Source organism: Phaethon lepturus, unplaced genomic scaffold, assembly GCF_000687285.1.
Source record: "Phaethon lepturus isolate BGI_N335 unplaced genomic scaffold, ASM68728v1 scaffold7750, whole genome shotgun sequence".
Lineage (NCBI taxonomy): Eukaryota > Metazoa > Chordata > Aves > Phaethontiformes > Phaethontidae > Phaethon > Phaethon lepturus.
In genome coordinates, this window is record NW_010509763.1 from 57,683 (window position 1) to 82,125 (window position 24,443).

At 45.5% G+C, this 24,443-nt stretch overlaps 1 protein-coding gene across 1 annotated transcript in view; it reads right to left on the reverse strand.

The window, feature by feature from the left end:
- Positions 1-24,443, reverse strand: part of CACNA1I (calcium channel, voltage-dependent, T type, alpha 1I subunit) — a gene marked incomplete at its 3' end in the record, with an annotated part of 154,634 nt that overhangs the window by 57,676 nt on the left and 72,515 nt on the right. Inside the window, exon 4 of the mRNA XM_010284255.1 lies at positions 12,904-13,001. Coding sequence (XP_010282557.1) covers positions 12,904-13,001 — 98 coding nt within the window. The remainder of the gene's footprint in view (positions 1-12,903; positions 13,002-24,443) is intronic.

Below are 24,443 nucleotides of genomic sequence, written 5' to 3' on the forward strand. Positions count from 1 at the left end.
GAGCTCCGGGCAGCCGGAGCCAGCCGCGCAGTGCAGGTGTGCCCGGCGGCCTACGCCCTGCTCGGCACCGCGCTGTCACTTCGCCTTCTCTCCACCTGCCTCTTTCCAAGAGTGAGGACCAACAGCTGAGCTGATTCACTCCCTCGCACTACTCACCCCGTGATCTGAATGGAGGACTGGCTCAGGAGAGGGTGAGAAACCCTATTCATCCCGATTTCTTCTCTCTCACCCACCTGCGAAGCTTTTGAGTCCTCCCCAGCTCTACAGTGAGGGATAAAGCTAATGAGTGCAGAGTCAAAAGGAGATAGCGGTTCGAGACAATCAATCCCTTGCTTAGAGTAAACCAGATGGAAGAAAACATAATTCTCAGCACCCATCTTATCTGCATCATGGGCCAAGCCACCAGTTGTAATTTTAACTGGAGCAAAAGCAAATCTCTTCCCCATCAGCATTTGTGACTGCAGCTGGCAGGACATTTTGCAGAGCGCAGAAACTGAAGTTCTGTCCCTCAGCCAGGCCGCTCGTCCAAGCGTGCCTTCTTTCCTTCCTCCCCTGCCCCAGGACACATGGCAGTCCACCCAGCTAGCACGGCGTTGGCAGGATTTTCCTGTGCATGATCCTTTACGGGAATTTTCAGAACTGAGGAACCATTCCAGCAGATAGACGGTATTTGTGCAGAAAGCACACAGAAAGTGCTGCACCTTTTTTTTTGCAGCAAACCCCCGTAGTTAAAATAATCTCAATTTGTGTGGACAGTGCAAGCTGGTGCTCCAACTTGTGGCTCTCCTCACTGATCTCTTGCTGATTCGAGGCTTAGCTGTCATTTCGCACGTTGCATTCGTTTACATCAGCTACAATGTGGGGCCAAAGTACTGCGAAGAGAAATCGATCGATCAGCTCTGTGTGCAACAGTAGATGCGCTGTCAAGCTGATCATTATTATAACCCACAGCTTCCCTTGCCACGCAGATCTTTTTCCCCTTGCTGCATTCCTCCTAACTGAGGCCCTTCCTGCAAACACACGTGTAAGCAAGAGGAGCTCGGCTGGAACAGCCCGTGTGCGGCTCCATATGCCTTCTCCTCCAGCTGCACAGCCGGCCTCATTCCCATTGCAGACTGTCACCCCTTGCTTGCACCATGCAAGAAAGAGCATGCCCAGATGGCTGGCCTGACTCATACTGAATGAACCCTATGGAAAAACAGGTCCAGCTGACAGTACAGGACAGTGAAAGATCATAGAATCAGAGAACCTTTGGGTTAGAAGGGACCTTTAAGGTCATCTAGTCCAACCCCCTGCAATGAGCAGGGACATTTTCAACTAGATCAGGTTGCTCAGAGCCCTGTCCAACCTGACCTGGGACATTGCCAGGGATGGGGCATCGACCACCTCTCTGGGCAATGTGTGCCAGTGTTTCACCACCCTCATTGGGAAAAATTTCTTCTTCATCTCTAGTCTAAATCTACCCTTTTTTAGTTTAAAACCATTACTCCTTGTCTTATCACAACAGGCCCTGCTAAAAAGTCCGTCCCCATCTTTCTTGTAAGCCCCCTTTAGGACCTTAAGTCAGCTCTGGAAGAGCTGCCCCAGACACAAATATCGAACACTGCCCTCACTCAGAGGCAAGCAAAGTCTTTCCATTGATCTCTCTGTCAGGTTCCCAGTGTGCTTGTAGGATACATTTAGGGTTGGGAGTTTTGCACTTGCAGGTTATCAGCATGATCCACAGCTTAGGAGTGCCACTCAGTTCTGCACCAACACCCCACTCTTGCCTTGCCAACAAGCAAAGCTTTCTACCATCTCTGACTGGCTCAGACACCTCATCCCACTCAACCGGTTGATGATCTAACCTCCAATTATCCAAATCTTTGTCACTCAGCTTGACCACAGACACAGAAAATATCAAAGCATGACATTTCCAGCGCTTATAAAGCTTCAGCCAGTACAAAAAGCTGTTGCTCATCTTCTCAGTAGCATGGGCACATTAAGCCTTGCCTCGGTGCAGTGACTTCCCTTAGGATACTGAATTAAGTTCAAGTATTAAGTGCCCTCAGCCCTTGCCTTCAAAGTGTTCCTCACCTAAAGTCCGAGGTAGCCAAAAGAGAGACTAAAGCTCCAGGAAAAAACTGTTGGTCAGAGCTTCACCCTGCTGGGACAACAGAGCTCTCCAAAGTAGGTTTAAAGTGTACTAATGTAAAAGAACGAACTCTCTCAGGCTTGCTCCAAGGCTGTAGAAACAACCGCCTCAGGAGCCAGGGACTAGCACAGACCCTGGCAGTGCTTTTCACTCCGACAGCAAGATGCTTACTTTAGATGGATCAGGTCAGGGCAACACGAGCATCAAAAAGAAAAGTAACAGGAGGAAAAAAAAGATACCACTTACAATACCTCCGAACACAGGCTCAGCTAAAACAACCACCAAAAAGAGAGTGTAAATGAAACCCACGACACGCTGTGTCCCTTGGGGGGGAAGATGAGAACACACACGTGTGGGCGCTGCGCAGCCACGATGCTCAGCACATCGCCGAAGGGGCCCAGGTGCCCAAGCTAGGGCTGAGTCTCGATATTCTGAATGCCTCAGAGCTTTCCTTCCTACCTGCCCATCAAATGTCATAGACGCATCAAGGAAACAGGCCTCTCCTAGTGACACTTAACATACAGATATGTCAGCAGCCTTGAAAATGATAATTCCCTTTAACATAGCATATAGCAACAAGTCCCATGGAGCCCTGGCCTGGCTCACACCCCAAGCAGTTATTGCCGCATTTCTTTGCTGGAGACCCTCAGCAAATCCTACAGAGAAACAGGCCCAGTTTCTAGCACAGGGCAGTGAAGATCTCTTTATAAAGGATTTTTTTAGAGAATATTAAGACGGCAAAAGAAAAAAAAAAACAAAACAAAAAACCACCCCCCCCGCAAACAAACAAAACCCCAAAACCCTTGGAGAATGCTAAGAGAAATACACACCAAGGTCAGGGAAAATTATCCCCTCACCAGATCACAAATAATGTCAACAATGAACTGTGGCTTGAAGGGTCAGACTCTATTCTCACCTTCCAAGGCTTTCACAGGAGGCAGGTGATCTAAACAGACCCTGTGGAGTCAGCTCAGCCCCAAACTCTCATATTTCTCAGCTTTGTCCAAGGTGCACAAGACCCAGCATATCAAATAGTTCCTCCCTGATGGACTGGAGCCTCATCAGCCCTACAGAGGGACCAGAAACCAGGGCCATGCCAGGTGGAGCTACCAAGGTGCTTTGAAGAAGTAAGCCCAGAGGTGACACGTCCTAATTGCAGACCTGATCCCAGGGTTACAATGGCCTCAAAGATGAGGGCAAGATCCAGAGCATTTACCTTGACACCTAAATGCAGATCCCTCTGGAAACAGAGGGGTCCCAGTCCAAGCTTTGCTGTGATCCAAACAGGAGGTGCCTCAGCTTTGCAGCAGGCTACAACCTATTAGAGATGTTCTGCGTAACCTGTTAGGGATGCTGTGAGCCCAGCTAAGGTCCACTGATCCACATCCACCACAGGCACTCACATTCAGTATGTGCCATCGCAGCACAGTTGGTAGCCACATAATCTGTGACATGAACAGAAACAGACACAGGCAAAGGTCTCAGTCAGGAGCCCCCTTCTTTACTCTCTCGCCCCATTAACCCTTGCAAGCTTTTGGCTGTTAAAAGCCTTGTCTTGGAGAGGGAAGCTGGGTGTCAGATTATTTCTTGGAGAGGTGCATCTCTAGGGGATTGCTGTCATTCTGTTCTTTTTTCTAATACTGAACATCTAATAAGCAACACCTACTACCACCTGCTACTGTTGTTCATTCACTGATCATCTCATTTTTTTCTCCATTTATCACTGCAATGATGACTGCATTCAATCTCAGTGAAAACTATTCAAAACGTACAGTGCCAGATTTTCTCTCAGAATTGCAGGGGTCACCTAACACTGGGACAAAAGGTAACTCCAGCGCTGTGGCTGCGAGCCACTTGCCTCCATTCTATAAATACCCTCAAGTTCTTTACACATCTCTAGTACTGTGTAAGTAGGACAGAAAAATGCAAAACATTATGTAAAACAGTGTTAATGCAACTTCTGCTCAAGATTTAAGGGAGCTAATTTCTTCTTGCTGTCACTACCATGAATCATGTTTCCTTCTACTGCAGGCAGTGACGTGATGTTAGGTGAAATGTGTGTGAAGAGGAGAATCAGGCCTGAAATACACAAAGATGGAGAAATTTAAGGTCATGGTTGTAAATTGTCCTTCCCACACACACAAAGTGTAATTTGCATTAGTGTAATATGACATTATCTTTCACCCCATAATACACTGTCATTATTGCTCACATTTCCATGGTATCCATTGCTTGATAGGTCCCATGGGACAGATTTTGCAAAACAGCTCAGCTCGCATTTAGGCAGCAAAATACGTGGCTGGGCTTTCGAGAGCACTGTGTACACTGGAGGCTGAGCTTGTTTGAACAGGCAGCAGAATTGTCACAGTGGGAGCTGCGAGGCGCTAAGCATTTTTTAAATTCTGGCTGTGCAGGTTCCCCTAGAGGAGAATGGAGAAATAAAGATTCCAGCGAAGGTCTCTTTACGACTGGTTTTTGGTTTGGTGGTTTTTTCCAGGCTTGCTTTACTTCCAGTAACACAAACTCTGAAGTACTGTTGCTAACTCTTGTGATTTTTATCGGGAGTCTTGGAATGCATAGCATAAACCTTCAGGCATGAAATCTTGCTATGACTTGACAATCTCGGATCACAGTAAAAAAAAAAAAAAAGAGAGAAGAAGTTTCTATTCCTCACTACTATGGGAGGAAAAAAAAGAGGACTACAAGATCTGAGTCACAGGTCTAAAGGTCTGAAACTCAAGGAAGAAATAAAAATAATATGTGATTTTTTTCCCTTTTCCTTTTTCAAATCTCATGGTTTTAAACCCATCTGACAACCTACAAACAAAGCATTTGTGACTTTTGAATACTTGCTTATAACAACAGTGAAATCAAGCAGAATGCTTCAGAGAGGGAAAGATAACTTTCTCCCATGACCTGTGACTGCAAAAAAAGGGACTAAGCAATGTATGGTACAAAACAAGGCACAAACAAGGTACAAACCAGGTCTACATTTCCCACACCTCAGTGCTCCCCAGGTCCCTGCCATGATGCTATACTAACACAGGGATATAATTTTCTTTTTGTTTTGGGGTTTTTTCTCCCAAATTTACTTTGATTACCCATTTAAACACATGGAAATACATTGCACACTGTGGAATGCACATGAAAAACAGCACTGAGATCAGACAACAAGTAAATGAAATTGGAGCCTGTCTTCAGTGACTGAAGACTTCCTCCAGCACTACATGTTGTGGGTCAAGTTTGTTAAAAAGCCCCAGAGAAGCATTCATTTGCAAACCCACCCAGTGTATTTATCGGGGAGTCAACAGACTTTCTTTATGCTAGTCTTTGCCCTTGTTTCAGTTCCTATTTCCTCCCCTTTTCCCCCTCCCTCCGACCCCGCTTTCTCTGCGTTATCCCACGCACAGAGGTGCATCACACCTTCGCGCGCTGTGCCCGGCAAACCCTGCCGCTTGCCTCCCGTCCATTTCTCCTTCGAGCCCAGCTCCATCTCTGCTCTCCTCCCTACAGATGCTCAGGCTGCTCTGCTCCCCCTCGCACCCTTTGCCCGTATCCTGAACACGCCTGTCTGATTTAGGGCTCAACTGACTCGACAGAGAGCTGCACGTACAGGAAAGCGCTGCTCTGAGCTACATTTCCACCTCTGATCCGCCCCCCTCTCCAAGGAAAGGCATCCTTTAATGGCCTGCTCCAGGCATAAATCACACAGCTCTGTTCCGTGCTTCGCTCCGCTTGGCTAGGAGATTGGGTTGGGAAGAGAGGATATAGACTGAACTCGGCCCCGTCGGTCGAGTCCATCCCCCATCAGCTCTTCTCCATCCTTTCGCTGCCTGCCTGCCTGCCTGGGACAGAGCCTACGCAAAGCTGGCAGCTTCGTCTTTGAATGCATTGGAGTCACACATAGCCCGACCAGGGAAGGAAAAGGGCTTTTTGACCTCTTAACTTTTGTGTATGGATACTGTGAGAGAACATCACTCTTGTCCCCGTACTAACCTGCTCAGGACTGTGGCTGTGTATGGATAAATCTCTGTGTGTACACATTGGCACGTGGCTGTATGAATGGTTTGTGTGTCACTGAGATGTGATAATAAATATTTACGGGCCAGCTTATATAAAGAACTGTGGATGGGGTAAGTGTAAATATTCGGAAAATACAACAACATCTGAATTCCAGTTATCGCTTCACAAATAAACCCACGAGGGAACAAATGTACTTCCAAAATAGTGAAATAGGAGTGTGCATTTTTGAAAGGGAATCAACGTTGGAAGAGGACAAGTGAGTATCAGTCCTCTTTTGGAAAGACTGAAGCAAAGACCCTGGAGGGGAGGGAGTGTGTCTTAGAAGAGACCCTTTGCATTATTTGCAATAATTCCTTTGCATTTCCAACTGCCAGGGCAGGACTGTACCCAACAAATGCGCATGCTTTTTGTCTGATCTAGCTGCAAATGGGACTGTTTTAGAGCCTAATATATCTCAGTCAGAAGCTAATTTCATACACGCTCATCAGTGAAATTAGTTCTTCAAAAACACATTTAGAGAACTAAGTGTCATCACTTTTCCCCCATGCCAAGTGTGGGGTTCATAGCCAGACCACTCTGTCTTAGGCACTCTTACACCACCAAACGCAAGTGGTTCGGTGCAGAATACAGATTTAAGGCAGGCAATATAAATACAAAACATCTGCTTTTTCCGTTCCAGGGTTCAGCTGCTTCAGACTATTTTTATATTGGTGCTTTGGTCTAGTGAGCTGAACGCAGGGCTAAGAGTTAGGAGATGTCAGTTGTATTCCTGACTCTGCTGGTGACGCTCGCTGGGTCGCACTCACCTGGCCTGAAACGCGAGGAAGATTAAACTAACAAGCCTTGGTTTATATCTCAGAGCTGTAGAAGAAAAGTAGAGAAACCCAATCTATTTGGACCCATAGAACTACTATAATAATAAAAATTAATGAAGACAAATGGAGCTAGAACAAGATTTTCCTACACAGCACTTTTACTAGCAAAAAAAAAGCTATTTAATTGAAATGGAAACAATTCAGTGTTGTGATAGTTATTGAAACATCATTTAGCAAAAAGGAGGACAAGAGGCAAGGAAAGCATTTTTATAAAGTTGAAAGGTTGTATTTCAACACTTCTAGAATGACATGGTTGGGGCATTTTATTTTTAAACTTCTTCATCATGACAAAGTATAGGAAAAAAACAAAAAGCCAAACAAATCACCTAAAATCAGGCAGAATAGAACCATATTAAAATGGATGGGTAATGTTTATTCTTGTTCTGACTGAGAAAACACATATTTAGAAAAAGCAGAACTTCCCACAAAACTGAAACTCTATTTCCTGCACAGCCAGTAGTAAGAATATAACGTTATATTTCTAATGCCTATACCTCCATATAAGTATTACTGCACTTACACACCAAGTATTAGCACGTGTCCACTTTCTATTCAATAAAGTTGCTATGCAACACTCTGCAGCAGACTCCTTCACTTCCGTACAGTGTGGTCAGCTGAAGTAATCTGCTTCCAAATGACAAAGCAGTTACTAAATTGTAAGTGGAAACTGGAAGACATCAAGCACAATGCAAGGACTCTTCTTTGCATAACACCAATACAACAAGAAAGAGTAAACTGAAGAAACATCTTCTGCTCCAATGTCAAAAAAAAAAAAAAAGTAATAACAGAATTGAAAGAAATTCAAACTATCAGCAACAACTACAGACTCCCTGCTGAAAAGCAGGCAGAAATAAAACAAAACCAGCCTCCCCCCTCAACCTTATGCCTTGCCATGAGAAGAAGGGATGAAAGAGCTGGCAGAAACAGCAATGTTTCACCTAGCAACCCACCACACAACCACTAAAGGATAATAACAACAACTGGATGTGGAGTTTCACCCCAAGCCCATGCCCAGAGCAGAAAGCAACTACCTCTGACAGAGACACAGAGGGTGGGTTTTTTTTTTCATCTTTACACCTGTTTGGTGACTCGCGGGGCTTGTCACGCCAGCTCACCACCATGGAATTGAACCACATGGTAATAGGACCAGAACAATCTATCATTTTTTGTTTCATGCATTTTCAGATAAAGCCCCAAAAGGCAGTGTTCCTGGGGCTGTAGTCAGGAATGCAAGAGATAAGCAGGAATAGTAATGAAGGTGCGATACATATTGCAAAACTAGGGTGCCTCACGTTTTCTTGAGTGCACTTCAAAGATTACATGCAAATGGAGGAATGAGCCACAGACTTCTTCATCCAGAAGTGAAATCCAAAACGGTCAGTAGAACATCCTGCTGAGAATTGCAATAAATGCAATCAGTTGCTGATAACCAGTAGCTAAAGATCAGCTCTAACCCTGAAGCAGGAAGGTTTGAAATCTAGAGGTGTCTCTAGGTGAGCTCTCACCCCTTGGACATCCCATTTTGCTTGCTTTACTTACACAGTGCCTCTTACTTGATTTTGGACTGGAAGGACTTCCCATGTGTCCTGGTTTTGGCTGGGATGGAGTTAATTTTCTTCCTAGTAGCTGATATGGTGCTGTGTTTTGGATTTAGTATGAGATAATGTTGATAACACACTGGTGTTTTAGTTAAGTAGTATTTACACTAAATCAAGAACTTTTCAGCTTCCCATGCTCTGCCAGCAAGGAGGTGCACAAGAAGCTGGGAGGGAGCATAGAGAGGACAGCTGACCAAAACTGACCAAAGGGACATTCCCTACCATATAACATCATGCTCAGTATATAAACTTGGCGGAGTTGGCTGAGAGGCAGTGACCGCGGCTCGGGAACTGGCTGGTCATCGGTCAGCGGGTGGTGAGCAACTATATTGTGCATCACTTGTTTTGTATATTCTTTTAGCACCATCATTGTTGTTGTGATTATTATTATTCCCTTCCTTTTCTGTCCTATTAAACTGTCTTTATCTCAACCCACAAGATTTACTTTGCTTTTTTTCCCTATTTCTCTTACCCATCCCTCTGGGGGGAGTGAGCAAGCAGCCTTGTGGTGCTTAGTTGCCAGCTGGGCTTACACCATGACACCATGGCAGCAAGTTTTACAGTCTAATTACAAACTGGGTGGAGAACTTCCTTAATGGACTTTACATTTGCCACCTTCTGTTTACGCTGGATGTCCTTTTCTTTTTCTGTCATGGCTCAGATAGAAGAGTCTATAGATCCTTTATGCTATCCATAATGAGCACAAGCACACACAAATAGTATTTGTCAGCTCCTTCTAGGATGTTATTTCAAAGCCTCACTGATCTCACTGTAAGAAAAGGCTTTCGGTAATGTGTTGAGAATGAACACAGGTAAGCAGAATTTAGACATATCCAATTTGGGCATTTAAACTTCAGCCTTGCCCACCTGTCAAGAATATAAAATAAGCTTATTTAACTTATCTAACAGGTGATACTTTTTCCTCTACCATGTTGCCACTGTTTCCTTAGAGTCATTCTGAATTTCCTCCCTCCTAATTTTCTGGCATTGCGTCTTTTTTTGCTTCATGCAGTACAAAATTTCTCTCAAATTTCTCTAGAAATTGCTCACTTTAGCACATAGACTTTTCAAACGCTTGCTGATTATTAAAGTGTTACTGTTCTTTGGGCACTAAATAATCTGCCCAGACAGACCACTTCAGCGCTCTTCCCCTCATGCAGTAATCACTCAGGTTCCTAATCACCCTGTCCGTTCTTCTGACAATAGACTGCCATTATTCAGTCCACATGGCCAGACTCCTCTGTGAAAATTGGTCCCTACCTGGGTGCCCGCATGGAAGCCTTTGAAATGGCCACCAGTGAATGCTGGGCCACATTGTCCCACTGAAGTCTTCTGAACATGGCCAAATATCTGCCTTTGGGATTAACCCCCCACCCCACCCTACATACCTCACGGTCCCACCAAGACCTCAATCTCCTTCTACCTCCCGCTGTTTTATTTCCCACTTTCTTTGCTAGTACCTGCAACACCTCCAGCTTGGTATCATCAGTACATCTCACTAATAGACTTTCCTCTTGCTTCAGATCAGTAATGAAGAACTTTAAAAAGACATTAAAAAAAGATTTGTGACCAAAAGTCCCATTAATTATGTTTGCTGTACCCCACTACGCACCTTCTTCCAACGGAGCTCACTCCCATTTATCACAAGCCTTTGTTTACAGCCTTTTTGCCAGTTTTCAACTCTCAAGTCAGTGTTTCCTCTCCCAGGGAATCTGACTTCTTTTTTTTTTTTTTTTTTAATTAATGGCAGGATGTCTTTCTTCCAAAACGTTCTCTGCATATAACCACAGATTTATGTAGCGAGAAAAATACATAAAGGTTTAACCACAGCGTGGAAATTAAAACAGCATCGATTTCATAGAGGTAGAGTTTTATGCCGATCAAAGGAGCAGACAGACGGCATCATGGCCAGGACAGCCAGGGGAAATTCAACCGCCTGTGCTCTGCAAAGGTCAGGCGAGATGATCAAAAGCATCCCTGGTGCCTCCGCATGGAGAGAGCAGGTCCCTGGTGGGCCAGTGTTGATGCTGCTCACATCGCTCCTCCCAAGGCAGCTCCTGCCAGCAGTGGGGCAGCTCCGGCTGTTCCAGGAGATAAACAGGAATAACACAAGGCCTTGACTTTTAATCAGTCAAGCCTTGCTCCTGACCACCAGCATCCAGCAATTAACATGGCAGACATCTGCAGGAGTCAACTGGATGTCATTCAAGATGCTCCCACTTACCCACCGGTGTTAAGTCTACCCTGATAACAGGGATCAGCCTCAAAGTGGAATTTGGGCACAGTCACAGGACGCCTTATGAAGCAGGAGGAAAGGGAACTACATAACGTGAGGACGGTGCTGCCCTCACGCAGCCAGCCGCACGCTTCCTGGAAGGGGTGAGCCTACCAAGCACGAGCTCCAGGCCACCCCCTCGCAGAAAAGATGCCCCCAGCCACAGCGCGTGGCCACAGTCAGGCCTGCGGCTGGCTCCCAGCCCTCTCCTCTCCGGACAAGGAGCAGAGAGATGGAGACAGGCTGGGGGAGTTGTTTTGCTGACAGTCGATAGCCAAAAGGTTGTTCTTGGCTCCCACCTTTATCACCCCATGATGGACCTGTTAGATGCCTGGGTGCATGCTCAGTGCCCGAACCAGCGACTTCTCTGCCTGGTGCTCTCCTGCCATGTGGGGCACACAGGACTGTGCCTCAGTTCCTCCATTGCACCTTTCAGCAGCCTCTGGCTCTGGGTATTGCCCAGAGATAAAAATACACCCAGGAAGAGGGACAACACCCCTTTCTAGAAGGGTTTTACATGGAGCCAGAGACCCCGAAATTTGCCTCCATAGCACGTTCAAGAAATAGGTGGCATTGTGACAGTGACTTTGGCACAAGGAAAAACATATGATGCAGACTGGGAGATTGACTGTGCAAAATTCCTCAGATCTGGAAAAGAAAAAGGAGCATCTGAGCTCAAGAGAAGGATTAGGAGAGCTCTGGCAAGGTCTTAGCCACTGCAGACAGACTGATTAGGGAGATTATGGAGAGGAGCAGAGACTTCCTGCTGTTCTGCAAGACAGAAAACTTGTGGAAGAAATGTCAAGGGTCTCACAGGGCTGCACGTGGCAGCTGCTGTCTTTGCACTGGGAATAGCCAGAAACATAAAGCGACACAGTGGACCGAGCTGAGTGCTCTTGAAACCCCCTGACCCCAATAGCATGGAACCTGCCTGCCAGTTTGCTTCCATCTGCCACTGATGGAAGTGGTACAGATACAACCACTGCAAAGCCTGAGCCACCTCCATCGATATCTCCCATAGTTAAATAACGGCAGCAACGTTTGCTAACTCATTCCAGGGTTGCAGGGAGAACAACACTGACTTGAGCAAAAAAAAGAGAGAGGCAGAGGAAGGCATGAAGAGGGAAGAAACAGGTCAGCACCAACAAAAGCTGCAAAGCGTGGCGAAGAGGCTGGTCTTGTCCCCAGTGTCCACGAAGGGGGGAGGCAAGGGCTGTGGAGAGGCCACCAGTGCAGAGCACGCGGGAGCAGCACGTGTGTGTGGCACATGCCCCAGGGCTGCGGCTCGCATCCCAGGGCTGCAGCATCTCTCTGGTTTGCATGCAGACCCGAGCTGGGGAACGTGTCTCAGACCTGAACGGCGCTGGCGAGCAGCACTTCGGCTGCTGACACATCCAGCCTCGCCAGCAGACCCGGCAGCCCTGTGCCCAGCGGTGCTCAGCCCGGCTCAAACACACACGCCAGCTCGCAGAGGGGATAGTTGGCACAAAAGAGAGTGTACAAAGCAGAGGGTGAGGAGAAGAGAAAAAATAGCTAGTGCCACATGCCCCTGAGCAGTAATGGTGTGAAAAAATTTCAGATGAGAATATCTGGAAGAGTGTGTGAAAGCCTAAGCATATTCTCCCTGCTTCCCCCAGCCTACCCCTCTCCCGACCTCACACACATCCTTTTTTGAGGCTGCAGACATTACCAAACCTGCGATGTCCTTTAGTAAGAGTGGGAAAACACCCTTTCCTTTTCTGCACATTGTTCAGCTTCAGCTCCTGAGCCATTAGCGTGGCTATGCACAAAGGATGGCCAGGGCAGATATGCTGGGAGACTGTAGTTTTCTTGCCCATCCAACAACACCCCTTGGCTCCATGATGGGGAAAAGCCTGCACACACCATGCAGCAGCCTCCACTCAGTTTGCACCTGAACCCAGCCTGAAGAAACTCACCAGACACAGCCTTACTGATCATGCCCATACTGAGCAAGTGTGAGAGTGAAGCATGACTTACTAGGCACACGGTTGATAGCTTTCAGGGGTCTCAGGACGCGGACAGTACGGATTGCAGACAAGTTAATATTTTGGAGATCCAGGGAGTACTCCACCATCCTGGAGAGAGAGAGGGGGAGGAAAAAAAAAAAGTTTAAAAGAATCCAAAACCTTGGCTTTAATTAGAGAGTCATCTTTTCTTCATTGAAGGGTTTCTGGAAGTCATAGGGATGAAGCCTGAGTCTTTGGGAGCAAAGCTGAAGGCTCCGGGAGCCCCCCTGGGGCAGGACTGGAGCCCACAGCTGCCCTGGCAGAAAACACAGCCTGTCTGTGAGACGGCAGCAGGACAGCAAGTGGTGAGAGCACACCATGAGGACAGAGGCCAGGAACTGCAGTAACACTTACCTGCTGCAACCATCAGGAGGGAAAGGAGCTGTGAGAAGATGCCGCAATGAGGAGCGTGTGCTCCTGCCGAGGGCACACATGCGGGCTGGACTTTTCCCACGAGGTCAGGAGGAGGGGGCCTGCACAGTCAGTTCTCTTGAGTGTTACCTGCAGCACAGCAGGGTGCTCCCCATGTTTCCCTCATCTCACAGTGCAGGATGATGCCCCTGGAGGTGGCTTCAGCTAACTTGTTTTACTTCATGTAGAGACAAACTTTTTACTTAAAGCAGTAACTGCTTCAGCTAAGTAGGCAGGCTCTCCCATAGCTGTGAATCACTCCTTTCTGACACCAACCAAAAGAGGAAAAGCCTAATTTTAGGACATATGCTAGACCTTAGCTTCCCTAACCCAACATCACGCTCCCTAAATAACCTCAAAGTGCAAATAGCGATGACGAATGTATTGGCTTTGCTGCAAGAGCAGCAGGTGCAGGCAAAAAAAAGTGACCTGGCGCAGCATCCCTTAGCCCAGTGCTCCCCTCCTCACACAGTACGGCAAATGTCCAGTAACTTGGCTGCCTCTTGGAAAGCATAGCAAGAAACTGTATTATACTAACCATTTACGCTGGCCAGCAATTTCCACCTGAGGATCTCAAAGCATTTTGCATGTTTTAGTGAACATAGGTGCATGAGGCCTCCAGGAAGATATGGGCTGTTGTCACCAGCTTCCCTGGGGTGACCCTGATGTGCAGAGGGGGTCAAGAGGGTGACAAAGTTGGCAGGTGAAATAGCAGCAGAGTCAGGGCAGAAACTGATTCTCCTGAATCTTTTCACAGGTATGAATAATGAAGTTACAAAAAGCTCCGTTCTCCTTGTGCTTTCAACATGCTTAGGAAACAAGGAGGCAACAAAGGACACAGCCTTTTGTTGCTGCACTCCTTCTCAAACCAAAAACATTATAATTTATATAGGAAGACCAACAAGTCAGTAACCTGAAGTCCACCCAAAACCCTCTGCACAGGAACCACTAAGGAGTGAAGCAGAGATCCTAAGTAAGATGTTGAACGGGAAATGGGATACAGCCAGTCCATAAGAAATATCAGGGAGATTACTTGAGTGAAAGTTGACTGAAATGGACTGATCCTTCCATCAATCACTCTCTTCACTCAAAAGGACCTTGAAGAGCAATTGTCTAGTTATCTGTCTACACCTTTCACAAAAGGGACTTGTCAGAGTGATAGATTTTCAAACACAGTGAGGTAAACCTGTCGAAGTGTTGTGATTGTTCTCTCTCATGCTCTCTTTCTTTCTCTCCCTCATCCCTTTCACTCTGTTCTCTCATGCACTTTTAGGGTAATTGCATGAAATAATTCTTCCTCTGAAATGCAGTAGCATTCATTTACCTCCCTAGAGCTGTCAGTTCCACATACACTGAGTGCAGAAGGAGAAAGGATGGATTTCATGCAGACAATCAAAATATTCACACCTCCAAAAAAATGCAACCCCAAAAAAATCCCACTCCAAACCAAGCAGCAATACTTGGATAGCTTACAGAAAGCATTAGCGATAGACAGAGACTTGGGATCTAGTCAGATGAAATTGGGAAGCGGGTACGAAAGGAGGAAGAACACACACTGACATAAATGTACAGACATGACTACAGGGCATCACACAAAGGACGTAACTGTGGTGCAGACAAACGCACTGTGAAGGGCCTTGAGTAAGCACTGATCAACCTTGCTCCAAAGGCATAAAGCAAGATTGCCTCATCAGCGTGCTGCTGCTCCAGAATTAGACAGACCTGCCAAAACTTTGGAACTATGGTTATGGGCAAAGACCTCTGAAGGCAAAAAGTTATTTTTCAGCAGTAGCAGAACAACCTGAAACATACCCTGCCAGATATCAAGTAAGCAAATAGCCCCAAAACATGTCTAATTTCAAAAAGTGGTCTTTTCTGAACTGCAAGTGATCAAATGAGAGGTCCTGGAGAACAGTGTGACCCTCACAGAAACTGAGCACAGGGGAACACCACAGAGCTAGGGCTGAGATAAAATCAGTGGGCAGAGGTGACTTCTTTTCTTAGACTTAGCCATACAAAATTCATTTAAAAGTAGAACCTCCATTTACAAACCATTTGAGTTCTGTCCTCTTGTGGCTACAACCACATCGCTGGTAATTACAATGGAAGTCACCATAACCAGGTGCACATTGCTACCCTCTCCTAGGCGGAATGAGCCTTCCACCTATATAGCACAGTCCACGTGTCATTAGAAAAATAATAATCGTCAAAGTAGCAAGCGTGGGTCCTTTCGGAGCAAGTCGAATGCTACCCTAGCTGCAACCGTGCAGCTCCTACAGCCAGTGAGCCAGCCTCCTGCAGCCCTCAGTGGCTGCAGATTTGCTGTGATTACTTTCTGGTTTAACTAGGAAAAAAAAATACAAAAAAAACCCCCTTATCACTCCACCAGTGAAAATAGCAGGCTCTTCCCAAGGATGGGTCAGAGAAGGGCAACTGTTAAATCCTTCAGAGAGCAACTTCTAACAAAAACGAGCTCAGCCCTAGCAGACCCTTTCTGCCCATGGCTCTTCCTGAGGCCTCCTCGTCTTGGCTGTAAAAGGACACACATCCAGGATGCATAAACCCCTGTGGATGATTTATGCCTATTGTAGTCACGTAAATCGTATCCAAAACAACTCCAACATAATTCCAGTGCAATTTTGCATTAGAGACGCTTGTTCTCACCTTTGCAGCCCTAGCGATGGCGTTAGCATCAGCTTACATTTGTGCTTCTCTTCGCACAAGGGTAGCATGCCCATACAGCGATGGATTGCGAGTGAACAGGGAGAAATGAAACTCCATTGATTAAAAAAACAAAAAACCCCACATTTTCTGTGTCAGTAAAACCAGTGAATCCAAATGTTGCCTCCTTCGCCTAATGAAATGGGATCTCTAAGCAACTCTGCTGAAGTCAGTGGGCATCTGCAGCGTTTCAGGGACTGCCAGACCAGCTGTTTTTGCCCTTATCTTTCTCCAGCCAGCCCCGCTCCCCACTGCTTGGAAACCTGTACACGTAACCCCTCCAGGGCTGGGCTGTACCTGATCTCTTACTGCCACATGTGGAGGTGGTGACAAGTTGACAGAGAGTCAAAAGGGCATGTCACAAAAAGTGAACAGCTAGAAACTGGCAGCAGATTTATGTTAGGAGGTTCACATTTTCCTGTGTCTGTGTCTCAAAATCTTGTGATGATGGATTAGGCGCACGGTGCTTATTTGGACTCTCAGGCAGGCACCCGACCTTCGGTGCTTGGATCCCTATATAGCACCAGCAACCCAGGGAACCGTGTGTTTGCTGGGTATTTGTAAACCAAGAGCACAGCAACATTAAAGCTAGTACAAAATGGTTGCCTCCTTATTAAATTCCAGGAGATTTCCAGGCTCCTTGTCCTTGCTTTGTGGCAGCTTAGTGCCATGAGCAAGGATTGCCCCCATGACCTGATTACCCTTCATCTAGTTCTCCCCTTTCTTGACTGCTTGAAGCATGTTTTGTTTGCAAAAGCCTTATTTTTTTCAAAGTCCAGGACCAGTCAGACAAACCTTAGGATGTGGGGAAAAAAAAAAACAAACTGTTCTGGTTGTGAGCTGTCCTTTCCCCTTATCGCGATGGGGCAGGGAGAACACGTCTCTCCTGAGGGAAACAGCAGCTCATTTCTAGCACCACTAAAGCATTTTGCAGCCTCTGGCATGGGCAGGCAAGTGTAGGGGCAGGTTAGGAAGATAGAACTATCCTAAATCAGAGAGAAACTCCTGATCTGTGATGGAATTCCAGCTCTAAGCTGTCAAGATAATTGAATTTATACGGTAATTCTTCTTCCCTCGCTAGAGATTTTCTTCTTCAAAACTTTCTGCATGAAACTCTTCTGGAAGAGGGGATTGACACACACACCATCCCTGCACCATACGGCTCCAGGTTGATGCATGGCGGCAACGCTGACAGGGTGGGAAATGGGAGAGGGGCACTGGTGTTCATCACCATGGGGTTCATCCTGCAGAAGCAGGGGGGACACCTGTCAAGGAATAGCTCTCTGCTCGAGCTCTGCCTCCCTCCCCACTCTAGGTCATCCCACCTCCTCCCTACCCTCTCTCTCTCCATCTCTCTGACTCATGCCTGCCTGTAACATTTCCACTTCTCATTTTAATTTTCCTTCTTCACTTCCATTTTTTCCAGTCGCCCCTTGCCTGTCATCTTTTTCCATTTTGCCTCATGTCCTTCAATACCCTTCCCAATCCTTTCTTTCTTCCTTCATCTTTTTTCCTTTGGTCCCTTTCCTTACTGATCTTCCTGCTGCCTCCTCCCACTTAGTCTCTGCCTTGTTGATAAATATTAGCCTATGCCCAGGTAAGTCTGCTCAGCTGAACACACAGGAGACACCAAGTTTAACAGAGCGAGGCCAAGCTAGCGCAGAGAACAAGTGAGCAATTTGTTAGCACATTGACCCTGTCCAGAAAGTGGCTGGGCTGATGTACGAGCACACGGGGACAAGGGGGCACACAAACCACCAGCACTGCAAACCTTCACTGCTCACGAGGTCTCGACAACAGAAGAGCTTCATCAGCTACAGCTTGGCACTTCTTCTGCTCCTCTGCACCCACGAGCTTGAGAACAGGCTTAGATCTGTCTTGGAACTCTCCACTTCTCCACCAATAATGAAACTCGGGAGAGAAGAGTGATGCTCATTGCCCAACAACAGCATAAATGCATGGCCAGCATGGCGCTCTGGCAGACACAGGAGAGCAGATTGACCAGAAGGACAGAGAAATAAAAACAAAGGCTATATAAAATAGACATAGCAAGAATATGAAAACCATGTAAGGAGTCCAGCAAATTCAGACTTTACCTTGCTGTATGTGTAACCCAAGATAATGTGCTTATGCAGTGCCTGGTTAGCAGCTTCCTCTCAATTAGAGTCAATGAAATCCATGATTAAAACAGTTCAAACATTACCATTTACCTCTTCATATTTACATCTCCTTATACCTTTATTAAATACTTATTAAATTCCCTAATCTTAGCTCCTGAACTTCCATTTGATTAAAATTAGCAGCCAAAAAACAATATTTAAAATGTGTTCTGTAAGCATTCATGAAAAACACCGAGGCAGTATTTTTCTTATGACACAAAGCCAATATGTTTTTGTCAAATTCAAAAGCTGCCTAATTCCCCTTCTTTGATAGGGGTTTTCAATTGAAATCTAATTAACTGCAGTCTAATCAATTCATATTTCTTTGTCAAATAAATTTGGGTTTGGCACTGAAGCAGGAAACTTCGTAGCTGTAATTTCAGGCTTGCCATCAGTCTCTGTGCAAAGTGAAGCTTTTCCTGCCTGTGGACTTTTATTTGGTCCTTGCATCTATGAGCACCTGGGGTGACCAAGGCATAAAATTGTTTGATTGCTCTCTGCTCTGAATTCCTTCAGCTAATATCAAGGGTCTAAGCCTGACTTGTATCCATACCATGACTAGATGCGATTTAAACGATGGCTTAACATGTACAAGAATATGTATTTCTGTCCTTAGTTCCTTGATTTGGCCATCAAATTCCACAAACTGGAATGTCTACCACTTCAAAGTTCCAGAACAGGAATCACAGGGAAAATATAAGACTAAGTCTGCCAGTTTTCCCTGTCTGAATTTTTAATTCGGATATTAGCTGCAAAAGTTGGAGCTGACATCTCTCCGTTTACCAAGCTGGCCAATCCCCCTGATACGTGAGCCATGCGTGAACCATCCCACAGCTCAAATCTCCCACTTGCATTTTGTGGGATGGTGGTGGGAGACTGATTTACTCCTAAATCCTCCCACTTCTGTAGTACACACTAGGATGACAGGAAGGTCTCGCTGCCTCTGCTCTGACTTCAAAGACTGTGGCTACAACACAAAGAAGGAGCAAAGCTGATCCCCTCACTGGACAATGTACTCCAGTGGTCCCATATCTCCCCTCTTACATTAATGAGCAGTTCTGATGAAAGGAAATTAAAAAGCATGTGCATCGCTAGATCCACCCAGTCCTGGACTTCTGTGGCCAGAGATGTAGCAGTGGGCAGGAGAACAGGGCTGGTCAGGCTCCCCCAGGGGCTCTATTAGATGGATCTGTAGTGTGCAAAAAAAGGGAGGGCAGGCAGCAAAATCCACTTACTGGTGCCCATGACTGCCTGGGTAGTGGGGACCATCAGCATTGGAGCAACAGCAAGGAGGCAGGAGGACAAGCGCACACAGCTGAACAGTAGAGTGTGGGGCACGTGGCATTCAAGACCGCTCCTGTCAGTCCTTGCAAAGCCTGGACATGCCCTAGCTTTGACAACAAGGAGAGTGGTAAAGGATGAATCCAATCTCTTGCAAATCCATCTGGAGACATCAGAAGTGGAGCCAGGAGATTTTTACAAGGCCTGCCCAGCTGCTGGGCAAGAGAGGATGGCTACTGCTTCCACCCCAAGTCTGCAGCTACATGGCACACACATACCAGCGGAGAGAAAAAACACACAGCGCATGTAAATGGGCCACTTGCCAGCCCTGGGAATTGCAGGGCTCCCAGGCAGGACCTATTTTTTAAGATCTCTGCACCATGCCATCCCTTTTTCTCTACAGCTGGAGCCACATCCTTACTTGCCCCCAAAGGTCCTGGGGGCTATGGCAGAAATTAAAGAGTCTTTCTAGGTGTCCCCTTTTCCTTGCTCAGAGAGTTGTGTTGCAGCCCATGCCCTTATTTCCCTCTCCTGCTCACAGCTGCAGGAAGGCACAACCTTCACATTGGGAATGGTCAGGGGCTTCAGACAGCGTGGGGCACCAGCTGTCTGTGCATGCTGCACGTGAAGCCCACCAGCCACTTCAGGGCTGCAGTCACCTATGGACTCCTCCTTAAAGATGTTGTCTTCGTGGATGCTCTGGCTCCCCACTGATGGGTTATTTGGACCTGATCTTTTGCTGTATGGACATAGGTTTCTCCGTGGTGCAGGAGGCATAGGGATGGCAGGCAGCCCCCAGCATTGAACTTGCTATCAGCTCGCTTGATATATACTTGAAGAGCAAGCTGTGCAGGCATTTACACGTATTTTGCACAGTTTGGTGCCTCCAGGGCCAGGCTTAAAATTGCACCCTAAATAGATGAGCTGAACTCCTTTCAACACCTACTGTAGAAAGGATGGAACAACGTCATATGGGATGTGGCCAGACACTACACAGTAGCCTCGAAATTGTTCTGCAAACCACAGTGCACTCAACTAAGTAGCCCTGCTTATCTCTTTTAAACTTAGAGCTCATCACGCTGCACAAAGACAACTCTCTGCTGACATAAAAGCTGAAAGATAGAAGTAAAGAAAAAAAAAATCCCTTGCTAGTAAAACAAGGATTGCAAAAATTACATCCTTTTTCCCCCCTTTATAAGAAAAAAAAACAAACTAAAGAGGCTAAAATTCTGTTGGTAAAATGTAAGACATTTCTTCAGGGAGTGATAGATCAATTATTAATTACAGAGTCAGCTCCAGAGTTATGATGCTTAATATTCTTAGAAAAATAACCTGCAACTCTCCCCCCCTACCAGTACAAAAACTTTTTTTCTTTTTTCCCCCCAATTGCTCTCCAAGCAAAAGCTTGCTGAAAGCTTCCAGAGCCTGTGAGACTGGAATCTGATTATTTCACACCCCTGAACACTCAGATTTCACTACAAATTGTGTACTAAGAGAAAACATTGGAGTTTCTTAATAGTTTCAGAGACATGATATGAAGAGACATAAGCAGGTTTTCACACTGTGATAAGAAAGCCAGAGGGACTTGCCAAGCTCAGATGACTGAAGACGAGCGACGGGGCCTCGCTTTTGAAAGCCAGGAGTCTGAACACAGGCTCTGAGCTCTGTATTTCATTGCTTAGAGGGGAAAAAATAAAATTAAAAAAAAGGTCTGCATTTTGGTCCTGCTTTTCTTTTTTTTTTTTTTTTTTAATGTAAAGCTAAGGATTCATGTGGTGGGGAATTAGCTTTTAGGGAGGCAAGAAAATCACAGGCAATAATTGAGAACTACACATAACACATGCAGGGTACCACTGCCTCCTTGTTTTGATTCTTCTCTGGTGTGATTCATTTCGTTTTGATGACTCCTTTCATTTCAATATGTTGTACATCTATGGATAGTTTTACTAGGAGAAAGCAAATGAAATAATTAGTATCATTAAGGAGGAAAAAGTGAGTGCGTTTTGGGGGGAGGGCTGTGATTCTGATATTTCTGCCTTTGATTAAGATACTATTTAGCCTGCTGCTTGCTGGTTTCCATCTTTATCTGTTCACCACTTGAAACACCTAATTGCTGTATTTATTACAGCTTTCTTTAACTTGCCATAATTTTATAGAAACTTTTATTTGGTATTGAAGATTAGCTAACTAGGATTTTCTGAGCATTCTGCTGTTTACACTGCTGCTAGTGGGTATTTAATGGTCTGAGATTTTAAAGTCATAACTATGCAAATTCTGGCCAGGTCCCTGAAGGACCATAGTTAATTAAAAGCAAAGAGAAAGCAGAAGATTGGCACCATACTCCCTCATTTTGCACGATTAAGGCCAACCGGTGTGTTTCAGCCTAAGCGGCATCTTCCCAGCGTGGAAGGGTACCATGCAGTGCTGATTTTTTTTCCAGGGAATATGTGGATATTTCAGGCAGGGGGGCTGGTACCTCTCTTCCTTCAGAGAGTTTCCAGCCCCATTTCCTGGGCTGAAATGCAGGGGGATAAATTTGAAGTTGTAAGTGTAAATGATGGCTTCCCGGTAAGGAGTGAGTTGCTGTTCAGAGGTGCATGGACTGAGGCTGCACAGCACGGACAAGAGCAGGGCTGGAAAGAGCTAGGAGGGATGGACTCGGGAAGCAGGATCACTGCAGGTTTATGGAAGAAAGGATGCACTACCTAAGGAATTAGGGGAAGCATTAAAAAAGGACATTAGACAACTATCAGAGAGAGAAGGTACAACTCCTCCTCCTAATAATAATAATAATCTCAGTTAATAGACAGCAATACTTTCCAGGGTCCCAGTGTGGAAGCTGTATAAAGCACTCCTGAAGAGGCAACTAGTCAAAAGGCACAAGAAGCAAGAAGAAATGTTCTGCTCAGTCTGAGGGGCTATCAGGCACGCTCAAGAATGGACCTCCAGCTGTACAAAGGTGCCAGAAAATGCTCTCCAAAGGCTGCATAACCACTCCGAAAGGGAAGAATGCTTTGGAAAAGAAATGGAAATATCAGGACAGCTGTGCTGCTATACTATAAGTGAAATGAGATTAAAAAGAAGGAAACTTAGGAAGGTTTTCAAACTTCCAGGACAATATTTACCCATGATGATGCATTTTGAAATTAATTGGTTTTTTTACCATTATATGCCACAGGTTATAGACAATTTCAGAAGATGATGGACAAGAAATATTCCACTGAGCTCCTTCGTGACCAGTCCTGGCCAACAGGCAAAGGAGATGATAGAGGAATCTAGTAACAAACTGCCGGCTTGGCCAGCCACACCGGCTGGAGGCTTGCAGAGCACTGGGCTACCCCTGGAGAAGCAGAAATATTAACCAGCATTTCATTAGAAGAAGAATTAGTTTTTAGGGAACAGAGAGATAGACCAGTCAGGAGATTGTTAAATGAAAGACCAAAGGGGAAAGTGATTAAATTAGGAAAAAAGTTAATTGTTACAGAGCCTCCATGTCAAGAACAAAAAACCTAATCAAGGCACTAAAAAATGTAAAGAGGAGAAAAACAGTATTGTCTATACAACTGGTGCCAGGGGCCTGAGTAATAAAGAGAATAGGAATTGTTCATTTTATGAGCATAAACAGCCTAAATGGCATTAAGAAAGCCTGATGGGAAGATCTGCATGAAAGGAATGTTAAAATCAATGATTTTAACCTAGCTAGGGAGGCTCAAGTGGACAGAGAGGGAGGGGGAGTAGCACACTCCGTCAAAAATGGCATTTTCTAGTACGAAATCAGTGGCAATTTGGAAATGAATACTTATGGATTAATTTTCTGCCATATAAAGTAGATAATTCCTCCTGGCTAGAGAAATGGGCTGACAGGAACCTCATGAAATTCAACAGACAAATGCAAGGTCCTGCACCCTCCCTGTGGTTGGGGGCTTGTGCAACCTGGAGAGGATATGATTTTGGAGGGACCTAACAGCAGCTCCTTGATACCTACAAGGACATCAGTAAGGAGATGAAGCCAGGGTCTTTGCAGTGGTGCATGGCACGAGACACAAATCCAAGCAGGGAAGGGAGGTTCAGACTGGTTACGGAGATAAATCAGCAGTGGGGCTGGCGCTCAGAGAGGGTGGTGCAATCTCTGTCTGTGGTGGTTTTCAAGACTTGACTGGACAACTGAGCAACCTAACCTGAGTTTGTTGTTGACCCTCATTTGAACAAGAAGATTGGACTGAAGACCTCACAAGGTCCTTTCCAACCCAAATTATCCTATGATTGTGATTAGATATGTCCAGATCACACTAGAAAACAAACTGACTAGCTCTCTTGGTATTGGTCTGTAATTCATAAGAGAAAACCCTCCCCTTATACATTTGCAAGAGCTGAATTTGGGCAACGTGTTGGGGACACCTAAATCTCCTTGCAATTTCCCAGCATTTATGGTGATGTGCCTTACAACCCAAAGAAAATTGCATTTAAGGATGAAAGATACAGAGAATGTCTATTAAGTGCCTTTTTTTTTTTTCTTCTTTCTCCATAGGACTTAAAGCTAGGACTACTTGATTACTTGTATTATGCACAAATCAAGTAAGGTCATCAACAGTACTAGATATACTTGATGGATTACAGAGGCCATATTCATGAAAGTTGAAAACACATAGAAACAGCCATGCATCAAACCAGTCAGGACAAAGACTTTAATTCATGAACTGTGGATGACAATCAAGTGGTGTTTAGGAATATTTATCAGGTATCCAAGAAGCTTCAGTAGAGAAATGAAAGCTGAACAGCCTAAAAAGATAGTGCAACATAAGTGAAAGCAAAAGCAGCAATGTAATAGCAAGAGAGGGGAAGTTGATAGCAATGAATATAAATTAGAAGATGAAAATTGCAGAAAATTTGTAAGAGAATTGAACGAGCACATAAAATGGTACAAGTTAATCACTGGAAC